General features: G+C 64.8%; 6 protein-coding genes across 7 annotated transcripts; 2 read left to right on the top strand and 4 right to left on the bottom strand.

The window, feature by feature from the left end:
- Window positions 1-258: 258 nt before the first annotated feature.
- CORO1B (coronin 1B) lies at window positions 259-4,615 on the bottom strand. Its single transcript, XM_072338039.1, has 10 exons — window positions 4,398-4,615; window positions 3,718-3,840; window positions 3,512-3,641; window positions 3,253-3,434; window positions 2,411-2,530; window positions 2,234-2,338; window positions 2,022-2,167; window positions 1,875-1,932; window positions 973-1,269; window positions 259-896 (listed from the first exon to the last, which is right to left on the bottom strand). The coding sequence occupies exons 1-10, from the start codon at window positions 4,596-4,598 to the stop codon at window positions 771-773; spliced, it is 1,488 nt and encodes a 495-aa protein (XP_072194140.1). The 5' UTR covers window positions 4,599-4,615; the 3' UTR covers window positions 259-770.
- Window positions 4,616-5,888: 1,273 nt separating this feature from the next.
- Window positions 5,889-7,358, bottom strand: GPR152 (G protein-coupled receptor 152). The gene has a single exon (XM_072338853.1). The coding sequence runs from the start codon at window positions 7,356-7,358 to the stop codon at window positions 5,889-5,891; it is 1,470 nt and encodes a 489-aa protein (XP_072194954.1).
- A 531-nt stretch (window positions 7,359-7,889) lies between these two features.
- On the top strand, window positions 7,890-10,972 carry CABP4 (calcium binding protein 4). The gene is made up of 6 exons (XM_072338111.1): window positions 7,890-8,790; window positions 9,299-9,329; window positions 9,869-10,012; window positions 10,108-10,217; window positions 10,575-10,722; window positions 10,806-10,972. The coding sequence occupies exons 1-6, from the start codon at window positions 8,548-8,550 to the stop codon at window positions 10,832-10,834; spliced, it is 705 nt and encodes a 234-aa protein (XP_072194212.1). The 5' UTR covers window positions 7,890-8,547; the 3' UTR covers window positions 10,835-10,972.
- Window positions 10,973-11,547: 575 nt separating this feature from the next.
- On the bottom strand, window positions 11,548-16,941 carry OSBP (oxysterol binding protein). Its single transcript, XM_072338024.1, has 14 exons — window positions 16,652-16,941; window positions 15,173-15,381; window positions 14,857-15,104; window positions 14,584-14,782; window positions 14,261-14,363; window positions 14,131-14,185; window positions 13,909-14,040; window positions 13,583-13,828; window positions 13,388-13,508; window positions 13,204-13,307; window positions 13,009-13,104; window positions 12,741-12,922; window positions 12,433-12,653; window positions 11,548-12,364 (listed from the first exon to the last, which is right to left on the bottom strand). Exons 1-14 carry the CDS (start codon window positions 16,927-16,929, stop codon window positions 12,222-12,224), a joined length of 2,337 nt encoding a protein of 778 aa, XP_072194125.1. The 5' UTR covers window positions 16,930-16,941; the 3' UTR covers window positions 11,548-12,221.
- Window positions 16,942-17,322: 381 nt separating this feature from the next.
- On the bottom strand, window positions 17,323-22,413 carry PATL1 (PAT1 homolog 1, processing body mRNA decay factor). Of its 2 annotated transcripts, none has more exons than XM_072338025.1 (17): window positions 22,318-22,413; window positions 21,883-21,994; window positions 21,510-21,799; window positions 20,696-20,890; window positions 20,510-20,611; window positions 20,319-20,408; window positions 20,014-20,222; window positions 19,862-19,945; window positions 19,522-19,705; window positions 19,189-19,303; window positions 19,003-19,100; window positions 18,872-18,931; window positions 18,631-18,779; window positions 18,389-18,548; window positions 18,109-18,264; window positions 17,929-18,020; window positions 17,323-17,845 (listed from the first exon to the last, which is right to left on the bottom strand). In XM_072338025.1, the coding sequence occupies exons 1-17, from the start codon at window positions 22,330-22,332 to the stop codon at window positions 17,692-17,694; spliced, it is 2,265 nt and encodes a 754-aa protein (XP_072194126.1). In that variant the 5' UTR covers window positions 22,333-22,413; the 3' UTR covers window positions 17,323-17,691. The 2 variants fall into 2 exon arrangements, with proteins under 2 accessions (XP_072194126.1, XP_072194127.1); XM_072338026.1 differs by having other exon boundaries at window positions 20,516-20,611.
- Window positions 22,414-23,301: 888 nt separating this feature from the next.
- On the top strand, window positions 23,302-27,058 carry STX3 (syntaxin 3). Its single transcript, XM_072338100.1, has 11 exons — window positions 23,302-23,390; window positions 24,031-24,111; window positions 24,187-24,286; window positions 24,395-24,469; window positions 24,565-24,632; window positions 25,637-25,745; window positions 25,826-25,899; window positions 25,976-26,110; window positions 26,436-26,546; window positions 26,673-26,771; window positions 26,873-27,058. Exons 1-10 carry the CDS (start codon window positions 23,361-23,363, stop codon window positions 26,748-26,750), a joined length of 861 nt encoding a protein of 286 aa, XP_072194201.1. The 5' UTR covers window positions 23,302-23,360; the 3' UTR covers window positions 26,751-26,771; window positions 26,873-27,058.
- The last annotated feature ends 106 nt before the right edge of the window (window positions 27,059-27,164 follow it).

The following is a 27,164-nucleotide window of genomic DNA, read 5'->3' as shown; positions in this document are numbered from 1 at the left end:
CCCAGCAGCCCAGAAACCCACAGCAACGCACCAGCCTGGGTGAAGAGTGGGAGGGAGCACGGCCCTGGGAACCCTGACCCCCTATTACTGCTGTGATAGTTTGTGCCGGAGCCCCCAGCTGTAGCCGCTGCCTCTTCCTGTCCCCTACATCCCCACCGCGGGCTGGGGACATGCACAGCCTCCCAGCCTTCCACACACACCCCATGACCCCACAGCAAAGCCCCCCCATTGCCCTCGCCCCCAGACTCACCGGGCACCTTTATTATAAAGAGCTTTATTTGGAGTGAAAATATAGATTTGGACCCTGCCCTGGAAGGAGGGCAAAGGGGAAGGGGATCCCACGGCTGTGCCACACGGTAAAGGGAGATGACCCTACTCGACCCTGGGGGCACGAGGGGCTTTAGTGTTTGATCCCAAGGACCTCCCCACTAACCCTTGCGGGCCACTGCGGGGCGGCAGGGGGCAAAGTGGTCCACGATCCACAGGTGGGCAGCACCCAGTAAGGCAGTAGGAGTGAGGGGGGAGCTGCCGGGGGGAGGGGGACGGCTAGGTAGATGGAACGAGGGCCACCAAGCGGGGATGGGGGGGGGGGGGAGGGGGGGTTGAGGACCCTGAGTGTCGGGGGCGGGTGGGGGCAGACGCGATCCCTGGGGGACAGAATAGAACCCCAGGAGAGGACAGGAGGAGGGTCAGCGGATGGAGGCGTGGTCCCCGGTCGCTGGGGGGGGCAGCCCCCACGCAGTCACTGTGGGGGGGGGCCGGGGCCGCCCCTAGACGTGTCCGTTCTCCAGGCGGCTGAGCTGCTCCTCCAGGCGGGCGATGCGCTGGCCCTGCTCCGCAACGAGCGCCCGCAGCGCCGCCACCTCCTGCAGCACCTCGTCCAGCCTCCCGCCCGCCTGCCGACCGGGCGGGACATCAGCGGCACCGCACGGCACCGCCCCCCACCCCGGAGCCCCCGCCCCCTGCACTCACCGCGGGGATGGCGGTCCCGGAGCCCAGTGCCGGCGGAGCGCTGAGACGGGAGCTGGGGGTGCTGCCGGTGCTGCCGGTGCTGCCGGTGCTGGGCGCCGGCGAGGCGGCGGCGGAGCGGCCGTCGTGCAGCAGGGAGTGGCGGTTCACCTTCAGCTCCCGCTGCTTGCTGGGGACGTAGGCCTGGCGCAGGGACACCAGCAGCGGCCCCGCCGTTTGCCCCGCCACCCACTCCTCTGCCTCCAGCGCCGGGTCGGGGCCCGCCGTGTCGGGGTACAGGTCGTCCTGGAACAGGTCCGACTGCGCCCGACAAGTGGCGTCACCCAGGGGAGCCCCGCACGGGGACCCGTCCTACCCTGGGAGCTCCGCCCAGCTGGGAGGGACCCCCCGGGTGGGACCCCCCCCCACCCCCCCATCCAGCCCCTGTGCGGGGGCTTCCACCCAGGGACCTCCCCATCTGCTGTGACTGCGTGGAGACCCCCCCGCCCAGACTGAACACGGCTTCCCAACCGACCCCTGCCTGCCTTGCCCAGAGACCATACCCAAAGCGAGACCCCTCCCGAGTTACCATGTCCTGCTCTGGAACCCCACCCGCTTGATGTGGGTCCCCCACCCAGCCACAATGCAGGAATCCCTGCACAGAGACCCCCACCCACTTCCCCACTCAGCCTACTGAGAGACCTCTCCCCGGTTGCTATGCCCTGCCCTGGGACCCCCACCCGGTCCACCTAGAGACCCCTTCTCAATCACCACATACTGCCCAGGGACTCCCACCCACCCACCAAGTGCTATCCAAGCCCTCCCGCACACACTTACCCAGTGGCTCCCACCTCTCACCCCTTGGGATCGCCATTCCCAGGGCCCCCCTCAACCCAACCTCCACCCCCCAAAAGGTCCCCACTTACCTTCCTTGGCACTGTCATGATGATGGGCTCACACTTACGCTCATGCAGCTTGTAGAACCTGATTAGGCAGGGGGAAAGGGTCACCATAGGGGGGAACAAGGGGGCACTGGGGAGGCCATAGGAATCCCCTGGCACCCTCAGCCTCACCTGGCAATCTCACACTTGCTGACGTCCAGCCCACGTTTGGGCATCCAGCCCATACCGCGCTGCGGCTCTTTGCTGGTGAATGTGTTGAGGAAGTGGATGTAGGGTGGCTCCTCCGTGATCTCGAAGTAGCGGATGCTCGAGTCGCCCTACAGGCAGCTGGTGAGTGCGGGGCGGGTGAGGAGGGGGCACGGGAGGGGGGCGTGGGGTCATACTTTGCCACAGACGTAGACCACATTGGTGTCAGGGTCGTAGAAGGGCAGCAGGGCCCCGTTGCTAGAGTCCAGCTCCTGCAGACCCATGGGCTCCTCCAGGTTCTCCTGAGGAGCAGAGCGTTAGCCCCACGCTGCATCCCCAACGCAGCCCCCTGAGGGTCCCCTGCAGCCCCTCACCGTGTCCCACAGCGCTAGCTGCCGCTCGCTCATGCGGCTGAAGCCAGTGGTGAAGATCTTGCCATCGGCCAGGAAGATGGCACGCATGGGGCGCGCACCCTCGTGTGCCCGCTCTTTCTCCTGCAGGGTGGAGGTACAGGATGAGGGCAGAGGCGTGAGACAGGTGGGGTGCAGCACAGGGGGGACGCCCAGGGGGCGCGAGGTACAGGGAAGGTGCCCTGAGGACAAGGGACAGGGACACCGCAGGGATGTGGGATAGTGGGGAGGGATTAGAAGTGCCCAGGGGACAAAGGGATGTGGGGACATCCAATGGGCGCAGGGAGCACCTGGGGACAAAGAGACACAGGGAATCAGGGAAGGACCTGATGTGCCCCAGTGACAAAGGGCACAGATACTCAAAGGATCCAGGATAGCAAGGAGGAATGGGAAGCACTCTGGGGACAAGGGATGGGGGCATCTTAGGGATGCAGGATGTCAGGGAGATACCAGAAGTACACCAGGGACAAGAGATGGGGACACTCAAAAGATGGTGACACACTGGAGCAGGTTGCCCAAGGAGGCTGCGGATGCCCCATCCCTGCAGGCATTCAAGGCCAGGCTGGATGTGGCTCTGGGCAGCCTGGGCTGCTGGTTGGTGACCCTGCACACAGCAGGGGGTTGGGACTGGATGAGCACTGTGGGCCTTTGCAACCCAGGCCATTCTAGGATTCTATGATGGGGACCAGTGAACATCCGGGGACGAGGAATTGTGAGCATCCAAGGGCTCCCTCCGAGGGAGCACCTGGGGACAAGGGATGGGAAGCAGGCTGGGGACATGGGGACGCTGCCACTCCGCTACTCACCAGCAGCACAGTGCCGCGGCGGGGGTCGATGACACGCACGCTCTTGTCCTTGCAGGCGGTGCAGAAACGGCTCCCATCGCGGCTCCAGCTCACGCTGTAGATGAGGTCGGGGTGCAGCCCCTCCAGGCGGTACAGCTCCTCCCCCGTACCCACATTCCAGATCAGCACCACGTTGTCACAACCTGCACGGTGCGAATGCGGTTCGACCACCTGTGCCGATGTCACCCAGCACCCCGTGCCCCCTACACTGTCCCCATACCTGCACTGAGCAGCACGTTGCGGGTGCTGGGGTGCCAGGCGATGATGCCCACACGCTTTGAGTGCCCCTCCAGCACCACCACTGGCTCCGTGAGTGGCTGCACGAGGCCCCCCTCGGGCACCTGCCACACCTGTGGGGAGGGAACAGCGAGAAGGTGTCCTCTGTGCCACGCCACCCTGGCGCCCCCTTTTCCATCAAGCCCTCACCATGACGGTGCAGTCCTCGGAGCCGCTGGCAATGACGTGGTCGTTGTGTGGGCACCACTCGATGTCTAGCACAGGGCCTGTGTGCCCACACACAGTGGGGTACGACTTATCAATGCGGCCGGTCTGGGGATGCGGGGACAGCATGAGGGGTGGCTGCTCCTTGTTCCATCTGAGCCCCACATCCCTATCTCAATCAACCTCAACACAGCCCCAAGCCCCATCTCAGTGCAGCTCCATCTCCATATCAACCCAGCCCCTTCCCATCCCCATCTCCATTCCATCCCTGTCCCCATCCCAGCCCCAACCCAAGCCATCCCAGTCCCATCCCAAGCCTTCCCCACCCTATTCTGTTCTTAACCCTATCCCATCTCATCCCCATCCATTTCCCTCCATCCCCATCCCATCCCATTCCCATCCCCAGCCCCATCCCATCTCCCACCCAAGTCATCCCCAGCCCCATTCCCATCCCAATCCTTCCCCATCCAATCCCATCCCATCCCCATCCCCAAGCCATTCCCATTCCCATCCCACCCCCATCCCATCCCTGTCACCATTCCAATCCCCAGCCCAAGCCACTCTCTTCCCCATTCCCATTCCAGGACACCCCCATCCTATCCCATCCCATCCCAACACATCCTCATCCTGATCCCAAGCCATCCCCATCCCCATCCCCATCCCACCTTGTGCAGGGGCAGCACCAGGAAGGCTCCTCCGCCGCTGGCCTCCACAATGATGGCCACGAAGGAGGGGTTGACGGCGCAGAAGGTGCTGTCCCAGGTGACCCGGGACACACGGATGTCATCGTAGCACTGCTCCGTCTTCACCGGCTGCCCGAAGACGTGCCGGAATTTGCTCTGCCGCACCACCTTACGGAACGACATGGCTGGGGCGCACCCCGGCTCCGCGTCACCGGGAGGACCCCAGAACAGCTCTCCAAAGGAGCGGCCCCAGGACAGCTGGCACCGAGCGGGGGGCTCAGCACCATCACCCGCCCTGGGTAAAGGGCGACGCTGCCCCTCCCTGCACGAGCAGGAAACCAGTGCTGGGCAAACAAACCCTGCCCTGCCTGGGTGTGGGGCAGGGGGCAGGGATTTCCTCCGTGAGGACAGGGGGGAATGGAGCCGGGGACCGGGAAGGGAAGTGAATTTCGGGGACAGGACTGGTCTTCTCGGGTAGGGGTCACCCCTATGGAGACAGAGAGGTGGACCAGGATAGCCTCTATAGGAACAGCATCATTCCTCCCAGGAGAGGGATGGGGACAGGGAAATTTCCTATGGGGACAGGGTTGTTCTTCCCTGGATGGGGAGAGGGACCAGGATGGAGATAGGGGCAGAAATGGCTACATTGGGGACAAGGATGGGAAAAAGGGATGGCCCTACAGGGACAGGACTGTCCTTCGTGGATGAGGACAGGGATGGGGATAAGGATCAGCTCTATGGGAACAGGGATGGAAATAGGGAGAGGGATGGGCCCTATAGGGACTGTCCTTTGCGGATGGGGACAGGGATGGCTGCCATGGGGACAGGAGCGGCTCCTGAGACGGGGAGAGCCCCACTGGAGACAGGGCTGGGGAGAGGACTGTCCTTCCCGGGATGGGGACCGGGATTGCTCCGGCGGGGACAGGAACGCGGACGGTCCTCACAGGGACGGGGATCGCCCCGACGGGGACAGAGACGGGGCCGGTACCGTCCTTCCGTAATGGGGATGCGGACAGAGACCGGCCCGGCGGGGTCACGGACGGGAAAAGGGACGGGGCGGGGGGGGGAGGAAGGGGGCGGCGCGGGAATGGGGTCAGCGCGGGGGAGCCCCGGGAGCCGCCCGCCCCGCACTCACCGGCGGCCGGGCCGGGCCGGTTCCGGTGCCGGTACCGGGGCCAGCGGGCAGGATGCGGGGCGGCGGCACGGAGCGGAGCTGAGCCGGGAACGGGCGGGGGGGGACAGGAAGTGAGCGGAGCACCGCGCCTGCGCACTGCGGCACGAGACCTCGGAGGCGAGGAGAGGGAGGGGGCGGGGCCGAGGGAAGTGGGCGGGGCCAGAGAGCGGCTTGGTGGGCGTGGTCACTGCGGGTGGGCGTGGCCAATGGACTGGGCGGGATCAGAGCGGCTGGGGGCGGGATCAGAGCGGCTGGGGGCGGGGTCACGGCAGGGGGCGGGGTCCGTCTCGGGGTCGCGGTCACAGCGGTTCGGCGACGCGCGGGGCGTCCAATGGCGGGGCGGCCCCGGGCGGCCCCGGGCGGTCCGTGCACAGCGGCACCGCGGCGGGCTGCGGGCCGTCGGCCCCTCCGCCGTTCCCTCCGCCGTCCCCGCCGTATCGGCGGCACGGCCTCGCGCACGCGGCGCTGGCGGCGCGGTGCCCCATGGCGGTGCCCAGCAGCAGGTATAGGTAGGGGTTGACGCAGCTGCCGGCGTAGAAGGCCAGGCCCAGCGCGTACAGCCAGCGGGCGCCGTGCCGCGGGAGGGCGCGGCTGAGCAGCCGTGCCAGCTGGAAGGGCAGGTTGACCGCCAGGTACGCGCCCAGCGTGGCCGCCACCAGCCGCCGGAACCCCGCGGGCGCCCCGCCGCCCCCGAGCCGCCGCCGCCGCGCGGCCGCCACCGCGGCGGGGACGGCGTGGCACAGCAGCAGCACGGCGGCGGGCAGCAGCAGCCCCTCCACGGCCGCCTCCAGCCAGCCCAGCGCGCTCTCCCACCGGCCGCGCTCCCTGCGGCACACCACCAGGCCCGGCGCCACCGGCGAGGCCCGCGCCAGCGCCGCGTTGGGAGCGCTGCAGGCGGCCGCCGCCAGCCAGGCCGCCCCGCACAGCCCCGCCGGCCAGCGGGCCGGGCGCCGGCAGCGGTACCACAGCGGAGCCAGCAGCAGCGCGCAGCGGTCCAGGCTGACGGCGGCGAGCAGCAGCAGCCCGCCGTAGTAGGCCAGGTCCAGCAGGAAGCGGTGCAGGCGGCACGGCTGCGTGCCCAGCGGCCACCGGTGGCCGTGGGCCGCCGTCCACACCTGCAGCGTGCCGTTGGCGAGCAGGAGGAAGTCGGAGGCCGCCACGTTGAAGACGAAGGCGGCCAGACCGCGGCAGCGCAGCCGCCGGCCCGTCAGCCAAAGCACCGCCGCGTTGGCCGGCAGCCCCAGCAGCGCGAACAGCAGCAGCAGCTGCGCGTCCCAGCGCAGGGACGGGGCCGGCCGCGGGGCGGGCGGGGTCGGATACGGGGACGGGGGTAGGGACGAGGACGGGTACGGGAACGAGGACGGAGATGGCGAGGCGTCGTCTTCCATCTCCGCCGTCGGGGCGCAGAGGGCGGCGGCTCCCCGGGACACCTGCCGGCCCAGCGCCGTTGTGTCGCGTCCCCTCCCACGTCTCTCCCGTTGCGCCCCGTCCCTCTGGATGCCCCCCCAGTCCATCGCTCCCGACCTCACCGCATCCCCCTTTGTCCCCGTCCAGCCCATTGGATGCCTCCCCATCCCATAACTCCCCATCCCATAACTCCCCATCCCATAACTCCCCATCCCATAACTCCCCGTCCCATAACTCCCCGTCCCATAACTCCCCGTCCCATAACTCCCCGTCCCATAACTCCCCATCCCATTACATCTCCCGTTGCTCCCCGTCATGCTGCATTCTCCCCCATCCCTCCAGATCTCCCCCACTGCACCCATCCCCTCAGTCCCTATCTCATTTTATCCTCTTTGCTCTATTTATTCCTTTGGATACAAGTCCCCATCCCATTATCTCTGCCACATTGCTTTCCATCCCATGGCTCCCCATCCCATTGCATCCCCGACACTGCTTCCCATTATTTGAATCCCAAATGTAGCTCCCCCATCCCTTTTCATGCCCTCCATGGTTCCCCACCCCATAGTTCCCATTCCTTTGGAATCCTCCCCATTGCTCCCCATCCCACTGTCCCACTGTCCCCCTCCATCACCCCTGCCCCCCCTCTTGCCTCTCTCCCCACTCTACCCCACAGCATCCCCTCTCCTTTGTGCCATGTGGCACCCCGCTCGTGTGCCCCATCCCATCCCTGCCCCATAGTTCAGACCAATAGATAGCGTATGACCTACTGTAACAGCAGTGTGGGTGCAGGCTTGCACTGGGGAGCTCCTGGGCTGCCCTATATGTGGGGGTGGGTGGGAAGGGCTCCTTCGTGGCAGTGACACCCCCGATCTATTTTCCGGGGGGGGTGGGGGTGGGGGGAGAGGGTACGACAACAGGAAGCTGCTGCCAAGCAGGGTGGAAGTGGCTCCGTTATCTCTGGTGGGGATGGTTGCCCATCCCCCCACCAGAATTCCCCCTCCTTGGGTGCTGGTACTATAGGACGGCCCCCGTGGGCTCACAGCACCGAGGCTGGGTGTCTCTGGGCAGACGGACCCTCCTGGGGTGGCCGTGTTGGGGACAACGCCACGGGTTCCCACGATGGCATCTCCTTGCCAGGCTCTGCCTTCCTGTCCGCATCTGCTGAGCTGGGCCGATGCTATCGTGGGGACACGAGGACGGGGGAGGGGACGCGCCGCGCTGCCCACTGTCACGCTGTCTCTGCTGCAGCCAGGAGATGCCTGGGGGGGCTGGGAATGAGGGAACGTGGGCACGTGAGAATGGTCACCAACAGCTGTCTGGGATGGGGGCACGGGTCCTCGGGGTGCTGGAGTTGCCTCAGTGTGAGTGTGGGGAGGTGGGCAGCCCGTGTGTGAAGGCGCAGTGGGTGGCTCGTTTCCTGCCACGGTAATCACTGCTAATTGGCTTTGCCCTCCCCTGGGGGGGGGCAGGTAAGAGGATTTCCTGGCCTCCTTCTTAAGGGCTGGCTGACCCCCAGCCCTGCTCCTGCTACCACCAGCAACCCCCGGCCCCATGCCACGCTCTCGGGGGGAGAAGGGGGCCCCCAAGAACACCGAAGCCTCTGGCAAAGGGAAAAGGGGGGAGGTGGGCGAGAGCCCCCCCAAAGCCGCTGAGGTGGGTGGCCCCCCAGGCAGCCCCGACGCCGAATCCCGGCACGGAGGCCACGGGAGGAAGAACAGCAAGAAAGGGGCCGGGGACCCCCATGCTGCCAGCACCAAGACGTACTCACCGTTCCTCAACACGGTGTTTGGCAAGGTGGGGTGTGGGGGAGGGGCAGTGGACGGAGGGGGTGTGGGAAGCTGGGGATGGGGCTGGGTCCAACAGGGATGGAGGGGACGTGGTGCCAAGTGGGCAACGTTGGGCAGAGCTGGGGTGTCTGGGGGCTCACCCCCCCCAGTGTGGGACTGAGGAGGGCACCGTGGGTTGGGGTTCACTGGGAGGGGGGAGCGGTGGAGCTGGGCTTGGGGATCTCTACCTGTCACTCCAGGAAACACCTAACCTCCAGCAATGAGCCGTGGGGCAGAACCCTGTTAGGGGCTGGAGGGCCCGGGCTGGGGGCATTGGAGTTGTGCAGAGAGAGGGGCTGATGGGGTAGGTGGGCAGGGGGGCCAGGCAGGGCTTTGTCTTCAATCCCTCTAATCCCTCCTGTGGGAGTTAATTTTGTCTCACACTTAGCAAAGGTGACACTGTGGTTTGCTTGGGGATGTGGGGGGCTGAGCCAGGTCTGATTCTACCCCCATTACCCCTCTGTGCCCTGTCCCAGGAGCGGGAGCTGTCACCGGAGGAGCTGGATGGTGAGCGGTGGGGTCGGGGCGTGGGGAGGAGGAGGTAGCTGTGTGGTGCCATGGGGTAAATGCCATGGAAGGGGCTGCTCTAGAGCAGGATGCTGCGGGCCACGCGACACGGGATGGTGGGCCGTGGGGATGTGCCATAGAGGGACCTTCCATGGGACGTGGTGCCAAGTGGTGCGATGCCACAGAACATGTAGATATGAAGGGAGTCGCCACAGGACAAGATTCTGTGGGACACAGTGCTGTGTGTTGTGGTGCCACGGGGCACGGTGGCATGGGGACGTGTGCCGTGGAGGGATCTGCTGTGTGACGTGGTGCCGTGGGGGCTTGTGCCATGGAACGTTGCACCATAGGGACGCTATGCCATGGGGGGACTTGCCATTGGGCATGGTGCTGCGGGGCAGTGCCGTGGGTTGTAGTACCACGGGTTATGCTGGGGTGCAGCATGGAGGAACCTGTCATGGGACAAGGTGCCACAAGAGGTGGTGCCATATGGGGACTCATTCCTAATGGGTCCCTGTGCCCACCTATGCACGGATCAGAGCTGCTGGATGCCTTCAAGGAGTTTGACACCGACCAGGATGGCTTCATCAGCTACAAGGACTTGGGTGCATGCATGCGCACGCTGGGATACATGCCCACCGAAATGGAGCTCATCGAGATCTCCCAGCACATCAAGATGAGGAGTGAGTGCAGGGGTGGCCCCTGCAGGGCTGGGGTAGTGGCACGGGGACGTGGGGCCGGGGCTGGGGCACTGAGGCTGTTCCTTCCCCTGGTACAGTGGGTGGCCGTGTGGACTTCGAGGACTTTGTGCAGATGATGGGGCCGAAGCTGCGGGAGGAGACGGCTCACATGGTGGGCGTGAGGGAGCTGAAGATTGCCTTCCGTGAGGTATGGCTGCGGGGCCATCACAGCCATGGGGGCACCACGGGGACACCGGGGCCACAGGGACTCCATAGGCATGGAGGCATTGTGGCCACGGGGATGCTGTGGGCACAGAGACAGGGACACCACGGCCATGGAGGTGAGCGCAGGTGTAGAAGGGACTGCAACCATAGGAAGACTGGGAGGGGACAATGGCCACTGGGAATGGTGACCGTGGGGACAACCACAGACATGAGAAGACTGTGAGGGAACAGAGGCCATGAGAGGAGGCACTGCTGGTGTGTGGGAAGATGAGTCCAGGGAAAGCAGGGGGTGAGGGCTGAGGGGAGGTGGGGAAGGGGCACAGCCTGTTGTGTGCTGCAGTTCGATGTGAATGGGGACGGGGAGATCAGCAGTGCAGAGATGCGGCAGGCCATCGCGGCGCTGCTGGGCGAGCAGCTGAAGGCACAGGAGGTTGATGAGATCCTGCAGGACGTGGACCTCAATGGGGACGGCCGCGTGGACTTTGATGGTGAGGTCCTGCCCTATTTCCCCTCATTCCCATTGGGCACGATGTGGGGCAATGTGCCCGACACCTGCCGCATCGCCCCGCAGAGTTCGTCATGATGCTGTCCTCCCGGTAACGAAGCTGTGGGGCAAGAGGGACCCCAGGGCTGCCTCCTCTCCCCAGACCTGCTCCAGCCATCAGCAGGGCTCACAGTGAATGGTGGGAGACACAGTGGGGTGGGGGCTCCCCAATAAAGCTGCTTGCTCGGACCGGCAGGATGGTGGTGGTCCTTGGGTGGGACGTGGGGCCCAGGGGACTGCTACCCTGAAAGGGGACAAGGAGACCCCCAGTGCCCTTGGTACGGCCCTGGGGGAGGACACAGAGCTCCTGGGGGGGAAGATATGAGTATGGGCTTCATAGTGCAGCAGCGATTGCGTCTGCTTTATGTGCAGAATCCACGTTTGAGCCCCAGTAGAGCCAGCACGGCTGTGTGTGTGGTGTCCTCCCATTGGTGGTGCTGTGAACCACAGCCCCAGCTTCCAAGGGATGTGTGGAGGCAGGGGGGAAGTAAGAGGAGAAGGTGGCTGTGGACAGTGAAGAGGAGGGGAAAATAAAGAGGGGACCTTCCACATAGCGGCACTTCCATCTAGAAACTAGCGGGTAGCTCAGTCAAGAGAGGACTGACCTCTTCCTCTGACGGCCCCGAGTTCAAATCCCTGCTCAGAGGCTGCCATTCTTTTGGGGCTGGAGGGATCCCTTCCCAGTGTTGGCAGAGCCCAAAGGGCCCCCACAGCGCAGTGCCTGTGCTCCCACAGGGGATCCCTCCCAAAGCAGCACGCACACACGGTGTGGTTGGGGCAGGCATGGGTTTTAATTTAGTTGTTTTCCTAGAGATGAGGGGGAGGGGGAAAAAAACCCCAAAACCAAGGGAAAAAAAAAAGGCATCGTATGCCCCCACTCACTGCCCACAGAGCCCCCCCCAACACGGGGTCAGCTCAGCCCCACAGTCTCCCTCTCCCCTTCTCCCCCCTCACTGTCCTCAGGCTGTTGTAGTGTTTACAGTGTGGAGGAATGGAGAAGGGGTCCCTGCCCCACTGTGGTGCCCACACTGCCCCAAATGCCCCAGGAGGAAGGCACCAAGCTGGGGGAACTGGGGCAAGCACGGAGAGGGTTCTCCTCCCCTCTCGCCCTCCCCATAGCTCTCTACATCATAACCACTGTGGGGCGAGTGAGCTCCCTGCCCCCAAGAAAACCCTAACACCCGGCAGGGGGCTGAAATAACGGGGTGGGGGGAGAGAAGAGAGACCAAGGCCAGCCTCGGGCTTGCCCCGACGCACTCCTCAGGAGCTGCTCCTGCTCCAGGGCACCGGGGCTGAGTGCACATATGAGGGCAGAGGGGGGGGGGAGCTCCCAGGGCCAGGGGGAGCCAGCTTGGCTCCCGCTCCCCCCCCGGCATCAAGGTCAGTGTGGCTATGGGCTAAGGCAACCCCGGTGGGCGGGTGGGTGCCGCCAGCACGGCGCGCTCAGAAAATGTCCGGGCACCCGCTCCAGTCCTGCTTCTCCTTGCTCTCCCAGTAACCCCCCCGGTAGACGTGCGCCAGCTCCTGGGTGACCGGGTCCTTCTTGCGCTCGAACCACAGCGGCTTGTAGGGGTCGTACGGGGTGCCTGCAGGCACAGCCAGGGCTCAGTGCCGCGGAGTCAGGGGGCTCGGGGTCCCCCGGTCCCTCCCTTACCGTCCTCAGTGGCTCGGGCGGCCTCAGCCTCGCGGCGCTTGCGGGCCAGGCGCTGCTTCTCCTCCAGGCGCTGCTTCTCGGTGTTGGCCTCGTCCCAGCGGCCGTTCTCCATCAGGCGCTGGTCAGGGCGCCGACGGCTGTCGGTGGGCGCCGTGCCGCTTTCAGGTGCGTTGAGCGTCAGCGCCAGCTCCGAGAAGTAGTACATGTTCTCTGCGTACTTCCTACACCCACACACAGCTCAGTCCCTCCTGGGGGGGCTCTCGGACCCTATCCCAGCTCCCCCCCCAGTCCCGTGCCCCCCAACTCACGGCAACTGGTTCCTCTTCCACAGCGGTACGCGATTCTCCTCCGCTTCGTGCGGCCGCTGCCGGCTCTCGGCCCCGTTGTCCCCGCTGCCCGCTGCCACCTTGTAGCAATCCATCTTCTCGTCCCAGGTGCCCAGCAGGAGGAAGTGCACCTTCCCCGCGGGGTCCATCACCTCCCCAGTGACCTGACGGGGCAGAGACCCCCCCACACTCCGGTGACCCATGCGCTCCACCCCCGCCGGCACAGCCCACAGGGCACAGCACTGCCTACCTTCCTAGCCACGTCCCGTGAAAAGTAGCTGTAGGGCACAAACTTGAGGTTGCATTTGTCACCTGTCTTGTGGTTGACGATTTCAATTTCACCCGACTACAACACAGACCACAGAGAGCGCTCAGCTTCACCCTCTGCCTCTTCCCCCTTGCCGTGGGGGAAACTGAGGCACGAGGGGACAGCCCAGCACCCCACCTGGTCGATCCACAGTTTCCCCACGATGATGTTGTGCACAGTGGTGGTGACCTTTTTCCACGTGTAGTGGTTGCCGGACGCATGGAAGACGCAGTGGATGGTGCCTGGAGGAGGAGAGGGGCATCGGATCGTCGCCTTCTGGACACGGCGCAGCCCCCAGCCGCCCCTCGGCCGCGCAGCTCACCCAGAGGCATGATGGAGAGGTACTTCCCCCGGAACTTGCTGGTGATTTTAATCTCCTGGCGCAGCGTCCAGCCGTGCTTGGAGTCAGCGTGGTGTGCAGCAGCCGGCGGGTGGTGGCTGACCTGCAGGGACAGAGAGGACGCTCAGCCCAACTGCAGCACTTGGCCCCGGGGCCGGCAGTGCGGGACGGCGGTACCTGCTCACAGAGAGAGCGGTAACCGTTCTCCTCCAGGCGGTCCAGCTCAAAGGTCTCCCCCAGGAGCGGGTTAAAGGGTTTGCTGGTGCGGAAGACGGTGGTGGAATAGGAGGAGACGGTGAAGGCAGCCACGTAGCAGAGCTGCTCCAGCGAGCTCTCGCATTTGGCCGCGCGGTCGAGCAGCTCGTGGTACTCCAGGTCCTCCGTCAGGCGCTGAAGCATGGACAGAGGCTCGTTGAAGTTCACCTGGAGGGGAGTGAAAGGTCAAGGGAGGGCCCAGGGCACGCAGCCGCCACCGGCCAGGCACCAGCTGCGCCCCTGCTCACCGGCATAGGGATCTTGGACAGCTCCTTCCCAATGCAGTTCTTCATGATGCTCCAGAGGTTGAGGCTGTAGTTGGGCTTGTAGGGAATGCGGGTTCTCTTCTCCTTCTTGGTGTCTTCCACCTGGTGCTTATACTGAGAGAGCGAGACAAGCATCACTGCAACTCTCCCACGCTCACCACCACGTCCTCGGAGCCAGCTCAGCTCTAGAGAGCCACTTGTTACCTGCTCATCCAGGCTGATGTCGCTGCTGGTGCCGCTGATGTTGCTGCCAGTGCGCCTGGGGGGGATGGTGGGGTGTGACATTAGGCCCGGCTCTGCCTCTGTCCACCCTGGGGGCAGCCTCTGTACTCACTTGTGGCCCATGCTCTCCGGCACAGTGATGATCTCCGGGGCATCAAAGAACTCGTTGTCATCGTCCTCGTCGCTCAGGTCTCCTTTTGCAGAGCAGCAGGGATCTGGGGGTGACAAGGACACAGGGGGCTGTGTGCCTGAACTCCCGAGGGTACCTGCTGCCTCCCTGTGGGGTGGTGGACGGGCAGAGTTTGGGCACGGCATGGAACAGAATACAGGGGACAGCAGTACCAGCGTGGCCAGCAGCACTCTTGGCTTCCCTGCTCCTCCTGCCCCACAGCCCCCTCCCAGCCCCCCAGCCGGCCCTGGGCTGTGCTCGGGTACCTTTGGCGGAGCCACCACTGCCAGCAGCACCAGCGGGCAGAACGGTGGCACCACGGAAAGCCCTCTCCAGGTGGTTGTGCTGCTTGGCCAGCTGCTCCAGTGTCTCCTCCAGGCGGATGCGCTGATCCCGCTCATGCTGCAGCGACTTCTGCCACTTCTTGCTGTGGGTCTGGGCCAGCAGCAGGAAATCCCGGCAGGCCTGTGGGGAGATGAGACGGGATGAGCTCCATGGTGGCAGGAAGCAGAGCGGGGCCGTCCCCTGGTGTTGCTCACATTGATCATGGCGTTCGAGGTGATGCGGAAGAGCGTGGCACGCTCGTTGACCTGCTTGATTTTCTCGGTGCTGTCAGCCGGCAGGCGCAGGCTCTCCAGCTCGCTGAGGGAACGCTGCAGGGCGGTGCCGTGCTTGGCAATCAGGTCGTTGCAGGTACTCAGGTCCTCCACCTTGCTGGACAGTGTGCGCAGCGTGCTCTGCAGCTCCGTCTTGTCGCTCTGGGACACCGATTCATCGCCAGAGTCATCTGGTGGCAAGACGGGGCGTTAAGGAGGGTGGTAGCGGGCTGTGCCCGTGGCGACGTTTGGGCACTACCTGACTCCTCCAGCATCTTGACAGCCTTGGCCTTGGCCAGCTCCAGTGCCGTGACCCAGCGCTGCCGCTCCACCTCGGAGCTGGCCTTCAGGTGGTAGGTCTGCGCCCCGCCATTGGAGATGATGAAGTTGCACGAGTCCTCCACCGTGATGTTGGCTGTGGCCAGGTTGATGGTGCCGCGGCACGTGTGGCGCATCTCCGCCTTGGAGCTGCAGGAACAGCCAGCTGCCACCCCCTGCACTGCACGGGCACCAACGGGGTACTGGGGGGTGCCAGAGAGGGACTGGGTGGTTACCAGGGGACACTGAGAAGGCACCAGTGAGCACCGGGAAAGAGCAGGTGAGCACCAGGGGGCCACCAGGGGACAATGTGGGGCAGCAACAAGCAATGAGCAGGAACCAAAGGGAAGCAAGAGAGCAACAAGGAAGATCTGGTGAGTGTTAGGAAGCAATGGGGGGAGACAGAGAAGCGCTGGGAGGGCACCAGAGGGCAACAGGGTGGCACTGAGAAGCACTAGGAAGTGTATAAGGTGGGCACTGAGGTAGCACCTGCGGACAGCTGAGCAACGAAAGGGGATCAGGTAGGCACTAGGGAACAGTGTGGGGGGGCACCATGGATCACTGGGAGGCACCGGGTGGCACAGAGAAAACCAAAGAGCGCACAGGGCGGGCACAGGGCAGGCGCCAGGCGAGTACTGAAGGTAAAGTGGAGCAGTGCCAGGGAGCAGCCTGGCAACTGGAGGGGGGATGGGGGGGTGAGAGTGCACCAAAGTGGTGCCAGGAGGGACCAAGCGGCACGAGGTAGCAGTAGGAGGGACAAAGGGATCAGTAAGCAGGTACTGCAAAGGCACCCAGAGAACACCAGGGGGTACTGGGGAGCACCTGGGCAAGGTGGGGGGGATCACAGCAGGACCAGCTGGGCACCGGGGGCCATCGAGGAGCACTGGTGGGCAGCTGGAGGCACGCGGGGTGGGGACCGAGAGCAACCCAGAAAGCAGTGGGGATGATGGAGTGGCACTGAGGGCACCAAGGGGGCATGGGGTAGAAACCAAGGGAATAGTGGGTGACACCAAGGGGCGCCTGGGGAGATGGGGGGGGGAACAGCAGAAGAGACTGGGAGGGCAGCAGCTGGGACCAGGAGGGGGCCAGAGGTAGTGGGGGGGGCAAGAAGACACTGGGAAGGCGCCAGGGTGCGACAGGGCAGCACTCAAGGGCAATAGGAGTCACCAGGAGGCACCGGGCAGCACCAGGGAGGACCAGCAGGGAACCTGTCAAGCAACGGGAGGGCTCTGAGCGGGCACCGAGGAAGCGCGGGGGAGTACCGGGGCGGTACCGGGAGCACCGAGGGGGCGGCGGCAAACACGGGGAAGAGAAGGGGGGCACAGAGAGCGACCCGAGGCGACGGGGTGGGGGGGCAGCGGGCGGGACCCGCGGCGGGGAAGGCGGCCCCCGCAGCAACGGAACGAGCGGGGCGCCGTACCGGTAGTAGCTGAGCAGACCGTTGCTGAGCACGAACCAGCGCCGCTGGTAGCCCTTGATGTAGTTGGTCCACTTGAACAGCCAACCCTCCCGCGCCGCTCCGCCGCTCCCCGCCGCCGCCGTCGCCCCCGCCGGGCCCGAAGCCGTCCCTTGGCCGCCGCCTCCGCCTCCCGCCGCCGGGGAGGGCAGCGTCGGGGCCGCGCCGGGCGCCGCGGGCAGCGCCATGGGCCCGGGCAGAGCCGAGCCGGGGCCCGCGCCCGCCCCGCGCACCTCCGCCATGGCCGCCGTCGTCAGCCGCCACGCCCCGCCGCCCATTGGCCGAACGGAAAGCCGCTCGTCCCGCCCCGCGTAGCCGGTTGGCGGAGAGACCGGCGCGGCGCGGCGCCGGCCCTCCGGTTGGTCGAGGCGGCGAGCTTCGTCCCGAGCTCCCGTTGGCCGAGCGACGCGCCCGTCGCCGCGACGAGCCAATGGGGAGCGGGAAGAGGAGCCACGCGGGGCCGACGCCGCGGAGCGGTGACCTTCGGCCTTTACGCCGGGCGCGGCGCGGCCACGTCGGGATGACGTCAGCGCAGGGGGGGCGGGGCCTGCGGGCGTTACGTCACAGGGGGCGGAGCAAGCAGAGGCCAGGCGGGGCCGTACAGAATCCGTCTTTATTTACATCCTATAAAAATGTAAAGTTAGAAACTTTATTCTCCTGATCCAGAGCCGGGAAGGAACCGAAAGAAAACAGCGGAAAATAAACAAACCATGACAATAAAATAGATATATAATAATAAAGGGGCTCACGGGGCCGTGGGTGGCGACTGCGGGGCCGGGGGGGCGGCGGGGGGTGTGCAAACAGCGTGTGGGAACTGCGGCCGCGCTGCGCCGCCACTGACACAGCGGGACACGGCGGGCACGGAGCCACCGCACGGCACCGGGCACGGCACCGGAACCGGGCACGGCACCGCGGAACGCCACCGGGCACCGGCCGCTGAGCGGGTGTGCCCGCCTCGGGGCGCGGCCGTACCCGGGGGGAGGAAGGGCCGCCGAGCGCAGCGCTCACTGCAGTTTGGTCTGCAGCAGGTTGAGCTTCTGTTGGTCGACGTAGCGGGAGAAAAGGGAGAGCAGGTTGTTGGGGGGCGGCACCGGCTTGGGCAGGGCGGTGGGCGGAACGCGCAGCAGCTCCCGGGCGGCCAGCAGCATCAGCTCCGTCCTGCGGGCAGAGGGACGCGTCAGAGCGCACGGGGACGGCGCCGGGTCCGCCCCCTGGACGACGGCCGCGCCGACCCATCTCACCACTGGTTGTCCCGCATCAGCTCCGTGCCGCCGTCCGTGCTCTGCAGCTCCTCCCCGCGGCTCATTACCAGGTACAGCAGGGACAGGCCGAACTGAAGGGACAGGGACGACGTGTTGGGGACCCGCGGGGCCGCAGCGGAGCCCGCAGCGGAGCGGTGCCAGCCCCCCACGGGTGCCCACCTTGTTTTGGAGCACGGTGGCCAGGTGCAGGTTGGTGGCGGCGGGCGCGGCGGCGCTCTGAGGTAGGTTGGTGAGCTGCTGCACCAGGCTGGTGAGCGTCCCCAGGGGGAGGTGGTACAGGACGTGCGAGAAGGGCCGCAGCAGGCAGGGCAGCACCTGTGGGGAACGCGGGGAGCTGAGATGCGGGGTTGCCCATAACCGGCCCCGTTCTCCCACAGGGAGATGCAGGGGGTCCTGCGGTGCGGGCTGCGGCAGGAACGCTCCGAGCTGCAGGAGTCACCTCATCCTGAGCATCCTTCTTGATGAGGAAGGGCAGGTTGCGGGCAGTTGCCAACAGCACCTCGGCCGCTTGCTCGGGGGACAGGAAGGGGAGGATGCGGGCCACCAAGCGCTTTCCTTTCCGGATGCACATGATCTGCATGAAGTGGTCATCGCTCGGCCTGCGAAGGAAATGACTCAGCCCGCGGCGACATCGGGGCGCAAAAGTGAGGTCCTTTCAGCCCTCAGCCCCTCCCTGCTCACCTCTCCTGCCCCGGTGTTTTCCCACGCAGATTGTCGTACATGTTGCAGATCTTCTGCTGCCTCTCACCCACCAGGGCGGGCCGCTCGCCCTCCAAGCTCAGGAGGTAGCGTCTCTCATAGTCCTCCACGTCAAGGAGGAGGCTGTATGTCTGCGGGACAGGCGGCCATCGCACAGGGCAGAGACCCACGGTCAGGGACCCACGGGCCATGCCCTGTTTCGGAGTGGGGACACAGCACTCACCTTCTCTATGGTGACAAGCGTCTGGCGCCGCTTGTCCCGGACCTGCTTCTCCTTTGTCTCCTGCCCAGGGGAGAGGGGAGGTCAGGGTACAGGTGCAAGGCAAGGGGCTGGGAGGAAGGGGCAGCACTCACATCATCCTCTCCACGGGAGGTCACCACTGCATCGATCATCTTCCGAGGGTTGTTCACGCTGGAGACCGTCAGCTTCCCAAGAGAGCCCTCGAACTGCACTGCAGGACAGGGCAGGGGATGCAGGGAGCCAGCTCCCGGGGCAAGACTGTTCTCCCTGCCCACAGACCTGGGGAAGGAAGCACTAACCTGGCTTGTAGGTGTGCTCCAGCTTTGCCACCTGAGGGGTGATGAGCTTCGTACGCTCCTTCTTGGGACCATCTTCCTCAGCTGCTGACAGCTTCTCCAGTTTCTGGAAGTAGTTCTGGGACAGGGACAGGAAAAGTCAGGTGAGTACCCTAGAAGCAAAGCTCTCTCCCCCCCCTGCTTCTCCTTCACACAGCAGTGCTTCAAGAGACTCCATCCCAATACACACAGAGACAGTGACATCTTCTCCGATGCTCCTCAGCCCTCCCATTCTCAAGGCAGGGGGTGACAGCTCTTCCCTCCCGCTGGCCCCACCCCTACTCTCCCTCCCAATACCTGATAGTAGTAGTCGTCCAAGTAGGGATCTGTGCTCTGCAGCTGCATCATCTGGATCTTGGACACCCAGTCCTTCTCCCGCTGCAGCATGAGGTTGGCGTAGGGGTCCTTGCGCACCTGCTCCTGGTGGCTGCCCCGGTGGCCTCCTCGGTCCCCCACCGAGCCGTTGAGGCCACGGTGCTGGCTGGCAGGAGGCAAGAAGGGCACCCATGAGCACACAGGAGCTACAGGAATGGACAGAGAGTGGTGCACAGGCTAGCCCCGGCTGCACAGGCCCCCCAGAACACCCGGCGCTGGAGCACCCTCCACCTCCTCACGCTCCCTCCCGCCCAGTGCTCACTTTCGGTTCTGCTGCTGCCGCTGGTGCAGGAGCCGGCGGTGCTGGGGGTGCAGGTGGGTGGTGTCCAGTCGGAAGGGCTGCGGCCTGTGGGGAGCACAGGGGGTTAGAGGGCCATGGGGCAGGTAAACGATTGCAAGGGGGTCAGCGCCTACCTCAGGCCCTGCAGGTGAGGCATGGGACCCGGTGGAGGCTGCGGTTGTGAGGGTGGAGCGGGGCCAGCCCCGAAGAAGGCACGAAAGCCACCGGTGGGAGCCATCATCTGCCCCACTCTGCCCTGCAGCAGCTTGGGATTGACGGAGGGTAGCGGGCTCCCAACAAGGCCCGAGACTCGAGCAAACTGGCTAGGAGAAATTCGGCCAGCCTGTGGGGCAGAGGGAGTGCGGATCAGGCAGGGTCCATCAGAATGCTGGACCCTCGCCCTTATGGGGCTCGGGGGGCACAGAGTCCAGGGGTTTACCTGTGCACCTCCCAGCAGCTGCGCCCGCTGCAGGTGGGTGAGAACGGGAGAGACATTGGTGGGGAATGGGTGACCCAGCAAGGAAGAGTTCTGCAGGAAAATAATGGAGCAGACCCCTTGGTCACGGTCCTCCCAGGTGGGATGATACAGTCAGGACATCAGAGGGGTCTGGGGGTGGGAGCGGGGGGTACCGGTACGTTGCAGAGCTGGTTGGGTGACATCCTCTCGCCGTAGGGAGCAGAGTAGCGCTGCTGCATGGTAGCCCGGATGTGGACAGGCTTTGGACACAGGATCTGAGAGAAGGAAAGCAGTGGGGGTCTGACCGCTGGATCCTCGCCAAGGGGCCTGCATCTGCTGTCGGGAGCTGGGGGCCATACCTGCTGGTTAAAATTGGGCACGGCGGCCTGCTTGGGTGGGGTGCCGATGGGGACTGCTCGCACAGGGGGGCTCCCGATGATGGGGGAGGATGAGCGGCGTGGCAGTGCCCGCTCCGAGGGGTCCCGCTCCTCCTCCCGAGCCTGTGGGGGTCTGTGGGGCAGAGCGTAGTCCAGCACGGACAACGATGGCATCTCCTGCAAGTAGAAGTGGGGAGGAAGGCCCTGGAAAAAAGACTCAGGGCTGGATGTGGTGGCAAGGTGTGTTGATGATGACGTGGTATAGCGCAGAGGAGCCGCCCCATCGCACTTTCCCAGTGCTGGAGATCCCCACGCCCCAGCCAGGATTCTCAGGGAGCCCTAAGGATCCTTGCGCCCAACTCTTAATTAAGCCTGACTCTCTGTCAGCCAACAATGAAAACAATTATGGCTCGAGGCACTGACGATCCCAAATCTTGAATGCTGACACCATCAGGGATTGCGTGGCATCTCCCAGCCCAGAGGGAGCGTGTGCAGGGACTAGAAGTGATGTCCAAGAGCAGCTCACCCAACAGCCACAGAATATCCCAAGTTGGGAGGGACCCACAGGACCACTGAGTCCAGCCCCTGGCCCCACATAGGAACGCCCAAAACCCAAACCTACGTCTGAGGGCGCTGCCCCAACACTCCTTGAGCTCTGGTAGCGTGGGGCAGAGCCTGCTTCTCTGGGAAGCCTTTTCCATACCTACAGCCCTCTGGTGAAGAACCTTTTCCTAACACTCAACCATTCCCCATTCCTGCAGCCCTTCGTTGAGTGTTCACAGCGTTGCGCTCATACCTGTGTGAGCAGCGGTGTGCGGATGCGCTGCAGAACAGAGGGGCCATCCCAGATGCTGGTGTTGAGTGCCATGGTCTGTGCACCAGACCCACGGGTGTGCACGGCTCGCATGATGGCAGGGTCCTCCAGCTCGCTCTCGATCACCAGCCGCGTCAGCCGCTCTGCCAGTGCGTCCTCAGGTTCACCCAGCAGCTCTGCATCCTCGCTGCTCGGCACGGCCTGCTGCCCAGAGCCCAGGGGTTTCTCCTCCAACTCAGCCAGCCGCTCGTGGGCCTCCTGCCAGTCATCATCTGCATGGGAACGGCGGGCTCAGCATGGCAGCAGAGAGCACCGGGTGGACAGCGAGGGCAAGAGACAGAGACCAAGAACTCACCGACAGCCCCAGCTCCAAAGGTGTCATCGTTGAACTGATCAATGTCCTCATCCTCCTCGCCCAGCACCTGGAAGCCGTCCTCCTCCTCATCCAGCGGGCACTCCTCCAGGGACTGCAGCGGCAGACAGCGCTTCCGTATCACCCCCGCTACCGTACCGGCACCGCCACCGAGGCCAAGGCCCAGCCCTGCCCAGCAGCCCCAGTCCCGAGCCCTGGCTCCAAGCTACGGGCCCCAGCGCAGAGCCCAGAGCCGCCCCTCGGCCCCGAGCTCCCACTCTCAACCCTCGGACCCGACCCCCGGCTTCAGGCCCCGGCCCTGACCCTGAGCCCGCGGCCCCAAACCCAACTCCGAGGCCCGATCTCGAGCCCCAGCTCCGATCCCTGCGGCCCGACCCCGCCCCCCTCAGCCCCCGCCCCGCCCCTCCCCCCGCTCACCGGGTACCGGAACATGGCGGCGGCGGCGGCGGCGGCGCCCCCCGCCCGCAGGCTCCGCGCGGCCCGCTACGGCCCCGCCGCGCATGCGCCGCCGCGGGCGCACGCGCATGACGTCACCTTCTCCGCCCGTCCTCGGGGTGCGCATGCGCAAAGAAGGAGCTCCGCCCACCCGAAGGCTTAAAGTAGGCCGCGCCCCACTGCGGGCGGCTCTTAAAGGGATAGGCGGCCTTTTTCTGCCTGCGTGCACTCGTGCGCCGTCGTGCCCCAGCCCCGCGCTGCCGCCCCAGCCGTGCCCCCAAATCCAGCCACGTCGCAGTCCTCAGCTATGTCCGCTGGGTCTTTCCCTCCAGTCGCGTCCCCCAGCCTGTGTCCCCCCCACCCGGGTCCCCTTCCCACGGACAGGACATGTCCCCCAGCTCAGGTCCCATAACTGTGGCCGTTCTCCCAAGTTCGAGACCCCTGTACACAGCCACGTCCCCCCCACCTGCGTCCCGCAGCTCACGCGCTCTACCCATGGCCAAGTCCCCCGCTTCATGTCCCCGAACCACGGACACAACCCCAGCCCGTGTCCCATCCTCTTAGACACATCTCCAACCTGCGCCCCACCACCTGTGCCTCCCATCCACGGCCACGTCCCCCAGCCCACGTCCTTTACCCATAGCCACATCCCCAGCTTGTGTCCCACCGCCCGCGTCCTCCAACCATAGCCGTGTCCCCAGTTCGTGTCCAAACGCTCGTATCCCTTATCCGTGGCCCTGTCCTCCAGCCCACATCCCACCACTCATATCCCCTATCCATGGCCGTGCCCCCCCGTCCCCCACCATCCCCTGTCCCCTATCCGGTGCTTTGGGCACCTGTAGGCCGTGGAGACACTGCTGTCACTGGCACCTTTGCCACCCCCCCCCTCGGGTGTCTGGAGCACACGTGGCGGGTGCGGGCAGCCCCGCCTCAGCCTTGCCCTCGTTGAGTGCCCATCAGCGGGGATTAGCGGGGCTGATGTAGGACGGCAGCGGGCGGGCGGCGAGTCCTGGCAGCCCGGCACCATGCGGGACCGGCTGGAGCAGCTCCGGGCGGTGAGGGGTGCAGGGCACCGTGGGGGTCACACGTGGGGGTACCCGGGGATGGGTGCTGCCCTACAGCTGCAGGGGACCAGGGGTCTGAGCCCTGGGAGGGTTTGGGTCGGCTGCATGCTCGCTGTGGGGCGCAGGAAGGGATGCGGGACACGCGTGGGGCCCCGTGCCCTGCTTTCGAGTTCTTGGGGTACTCCTCACGCTACGCTGCCCCGCGGCCTCCGTGCTGCCCCGTGGGGGATTTAGCAGGGATTAAGGGAGGCGCTGCCCACCATCAGGCGGGGGGGAGCGGGGATTAGTGTTATTTTTACCCCAGAAATGGGAGGGGCGGGGGAGGCCGGGGCACGACACCACGGTAATGGCAAGGGTGGCTGCGGGGCAGAGGGGAGCTCACGTGGAGCCGCCGTGGGGTGAAATTTGGGGCCACAAAGCCCCACGATGGAGTGCCCCATCTCTGTCCCCGTCCCCGCCCACGGCCCAGCCCCGCAATCCGTTAATTCCCGCTGGCCAGATGCGAGCAGATGGCACCCGGCTGGGCCCCCCCTCGCCGCATGGGGGCCACCGCGACCCCTCCCTGTCCTCGTCCCACCCCCACCGGGTGTCCCCAGGTGTCCCCTGAGTATCCCCTCGCTGCTTCCCTCAGAAGCAGGATGCTGAGGATGACACCGACGAGCTGGAAATCGCCATCGACAACACAGCCTTCATGGACGAATTCTTCGCTGAGGTGCGGAGCGGGCGGACGTGGGGGACGTGGGGTGTGCGGGGGGCACAGATGACGTGTCCTCATGGCCCCCCCCAGATCGAGGAGACGAGGCAGAACATCGACAAGATTTCAGAGAACGTGGAGGAGGCCAAGAAGCTCTACAGCGTCATCCTCTCGGCACCCATCCCTGAGCAGAGTGAGAGCATGGCTGTGCCCCCCCCCTCAGCCCCATTGGGGCAACACGTCCCCTCCTTGGAGACACATTTGTGATGGCGCCCCCATCTCAGTGCCCCATCCCCTGCAGAAACCAAAGATGAGTTGGAGCAGCTCACAGCTGACATCAAGAAGATGGCCAACAGCGTGCGCAACAAGCTGAAGAGTGAGTGGCCACAACCCCGGCCACAACCCAGGTCACCATGGTGGGGGTGGGGGTGGGAAAGCTCACCTGACGGGTGGGGTTCTCACTGCTGGCAGGCATGGAGAGGAACATTGAGCAGGATGAGGCCCGCTCCTCTGCTGACCTGCGCATACGCAAGTCCCAGGTGAGCTGACTGTACCATCCTTAGCGATAAGCTGTGCACCCTGATGTGGGACACGCCGTACTTAGGGGTTCCCCATCCACAACTCTGGCACCTGGTCCTGTCCTTGCAGTCTGGGGCATGCCACGCCGTTGGTGTTCCCATCCCAGCATCCCTGTCCCAGTATCCCCATCCCCAGCACTCAGTCCTGTCCACCAGGGCTGGGACTTACCACGCCTGGGGTGTCTCCCCATCCCCCCAGCCCCAGCGCTTGGTCCTAACCCCAAGGGCTGAAACACAACATGCCCAGGTTATCATCATCCCAATGTCTCCATCCCTGTATCCCCATCTCCAGTTCTTGGTCCAGTCCCCTGGGAGCTGGAACATGCCATGCCTAGGCTGTCCCCATCCCAACGTCACTGCCCCCATCCCCAGCACTTGACCCTGTCCTCTTGGGCTGGGACATGCCATGCTCGAGATATCTGCTTTCCAACATTGCCATCCCAATATCTCTGTCATCAGCACTCAGTCATGTATCCTGCGGTCAGGCACATCAGAGTGTTCCTATTCCCAGCACTCAATCCCGTCCCCCAGTGCTGGACTGCTAGGTGTCCGTATCCCAGTGTCTCTCATACACAACTCCAGCTCTTGATCGTAATACCAGGAGCTGGAACGTGCTGTGCTCAGCGTTCCCAACCCCATGTCACCATCCCAGTATCTCTGTCCCTGTCCTCCACACTCAGTCGTGTATCCTGTGGTGGGACACACCAGGGTAACCCCATCCCAACATTCCTGTCCCCAGCACTCACTCCTGTCCTCTAGGACTGGGAAACCCCACGGCCAGGGTGACCCCAGCCCAACATCTCCAACCGCAGCACTTAGTCCTGTCCTCGTGCCACGCCTGGGGTGTCCCATCCCCATGTCCACTTCTCAATGTCCCCACCCCCAAATCCAGCACTCACTCCTGCCCCCTGGGGTCGAGCTGTGCCATGCTCAGTGTGTCCCCAACCCGGTGTCCCCATCCCCAGCACTCAGTCCTGTCCCGAAAGTTCGTTGATGTGATGACCAAGTACAACGAGGCGCAGGTTGACTTCCGGGAGCGCAGCAAAGGCCGGATCCAGCGGCAGCTAGAGATCAGTGCGTGTCCCCTTCCCTGCCTTACGCCCCACTCATTCAGTGGGGTGGGCACAGTCTGTGGCAGCACTGACTCCCCACAGCTGGCAAGAACACGACAGATGAGGAGCTGGAAGAGATGCTGGAGAGCGGGAATCCCGCCATCTTCACCTCAGGGGTGAGCTCCATGGGGCCAGGGTTGGGGGTCTGGAGTTGCCCCCTCTGACACCTCTTGCCTTGTCCCCCCCCTGCAGATCGTGGACTCGCAGATCTCAAAGCAGGCACTGAGTGAAATCGAGGGGCGGCACAAGGACATCGTGCGGCTGGAGAGCAGCATCAAGGAGCTGCACGACATGTTTGTCGACATCGCCATGCTGGTGGAGAACCAGGCATGGCCACGGGGAGAGCAGTGAGCCAGCACGGGGAGGGGGGAGACACAGGGACTGGGGCAGGGGAAGGGGCGGGGACAAATAGGACAAATGGGGCACAGGGACAAGGAGGGTCAGAATGGAGATGGACAGGGACTCACACATGGGACAGCAAGGGAACAAGGAGGGACCCCAGGGGCTGGAACCCAGCCATGGAGCACCATGGAGCTGTGGCACCGAACCCCCTTGAACGAGTCCTGTCCCCATCCCCTCTGAGCACCCCCAGTGCCCCACGCAATGAGAGGAGTCGCGCTGTGCCGCTTGTCTTTCCTTGTTGCCCCCATAGGGAGCCATGATTGACCGCATAGAGAACAACATGGACCAGTCCGTCGGCTTCGTGGAGCGAGCCGTGGCTGACACCAAAAAGGCGGTCAAGTACCAAAGCGAAGCCAGGAGGGTGAGAGGGACCAACAGGATGCCCCATTGTTCAGAGTCACCTTCTGCATCTCTGCCTTCTTGTCCCCTGTCCCCCTTCCCCTCACTGCCCACGTCCCAGCCTCACAGCCCCTTTCTTCCCGTGCAGAAGAAGATCCTGATCATGATTTGCTGCATTATCCTTGTCATCATCTTGGCTTCCAGCATTGGTAGCATCTTCGCCTGACACGCCAGCCACTCCCCACAGGTGATGATGGGGTGCCCATGGGGTTTGGGCCAGCAGCACTCACTCTGCACTGACTGATGGGGGCAGCAGTGCCAGCCGCCCCTGATGCTTCCTGCTTATAGGTGGCCTTTCCCCATCCTGTTCGATGATCCTACCCGTGGCCCTGGGACCCACCTGCCAAGCCCTGAGGACGTCACCCAGAGATCCCCCCTCACCCACTGTCCTCACACCAGGGTCCCACAGCTCCTTACTCGCGCCAGCACAGAGCCAGGCCACAACCAGGGCTCTGCTTTGCCTGGTGGTGAAAGGAGCAGCTCACCCCTCACTCAGAGCTCGCCTGCAGCCATTCCTCCACAGCGCTGCTCTCCAGATGTGCCGACACCCGCACCACGGCCCTCCTCCCCAATAAAGAGA

This window comes from Excalfactoria chinensis, chromosome 5, assembly GCF_039878825.1.
Source record: "Excalfactoria chinensis isolate bCotChi1 chromosome 5, bCotChi1.hap2, whole genome shotgun sequence".
Lineage (NCBI taxonomy): Eukaryota > Metazoa > Chordata > Aves > Galliformes > Phasianidae > Excalfactoria > Excalfactoria chinensis.
The sequence above is the reverse complement of the archived record's forward strand: the minus strand, read 5'-3'. Positions and strand labels throughout refer to the sequence as shown.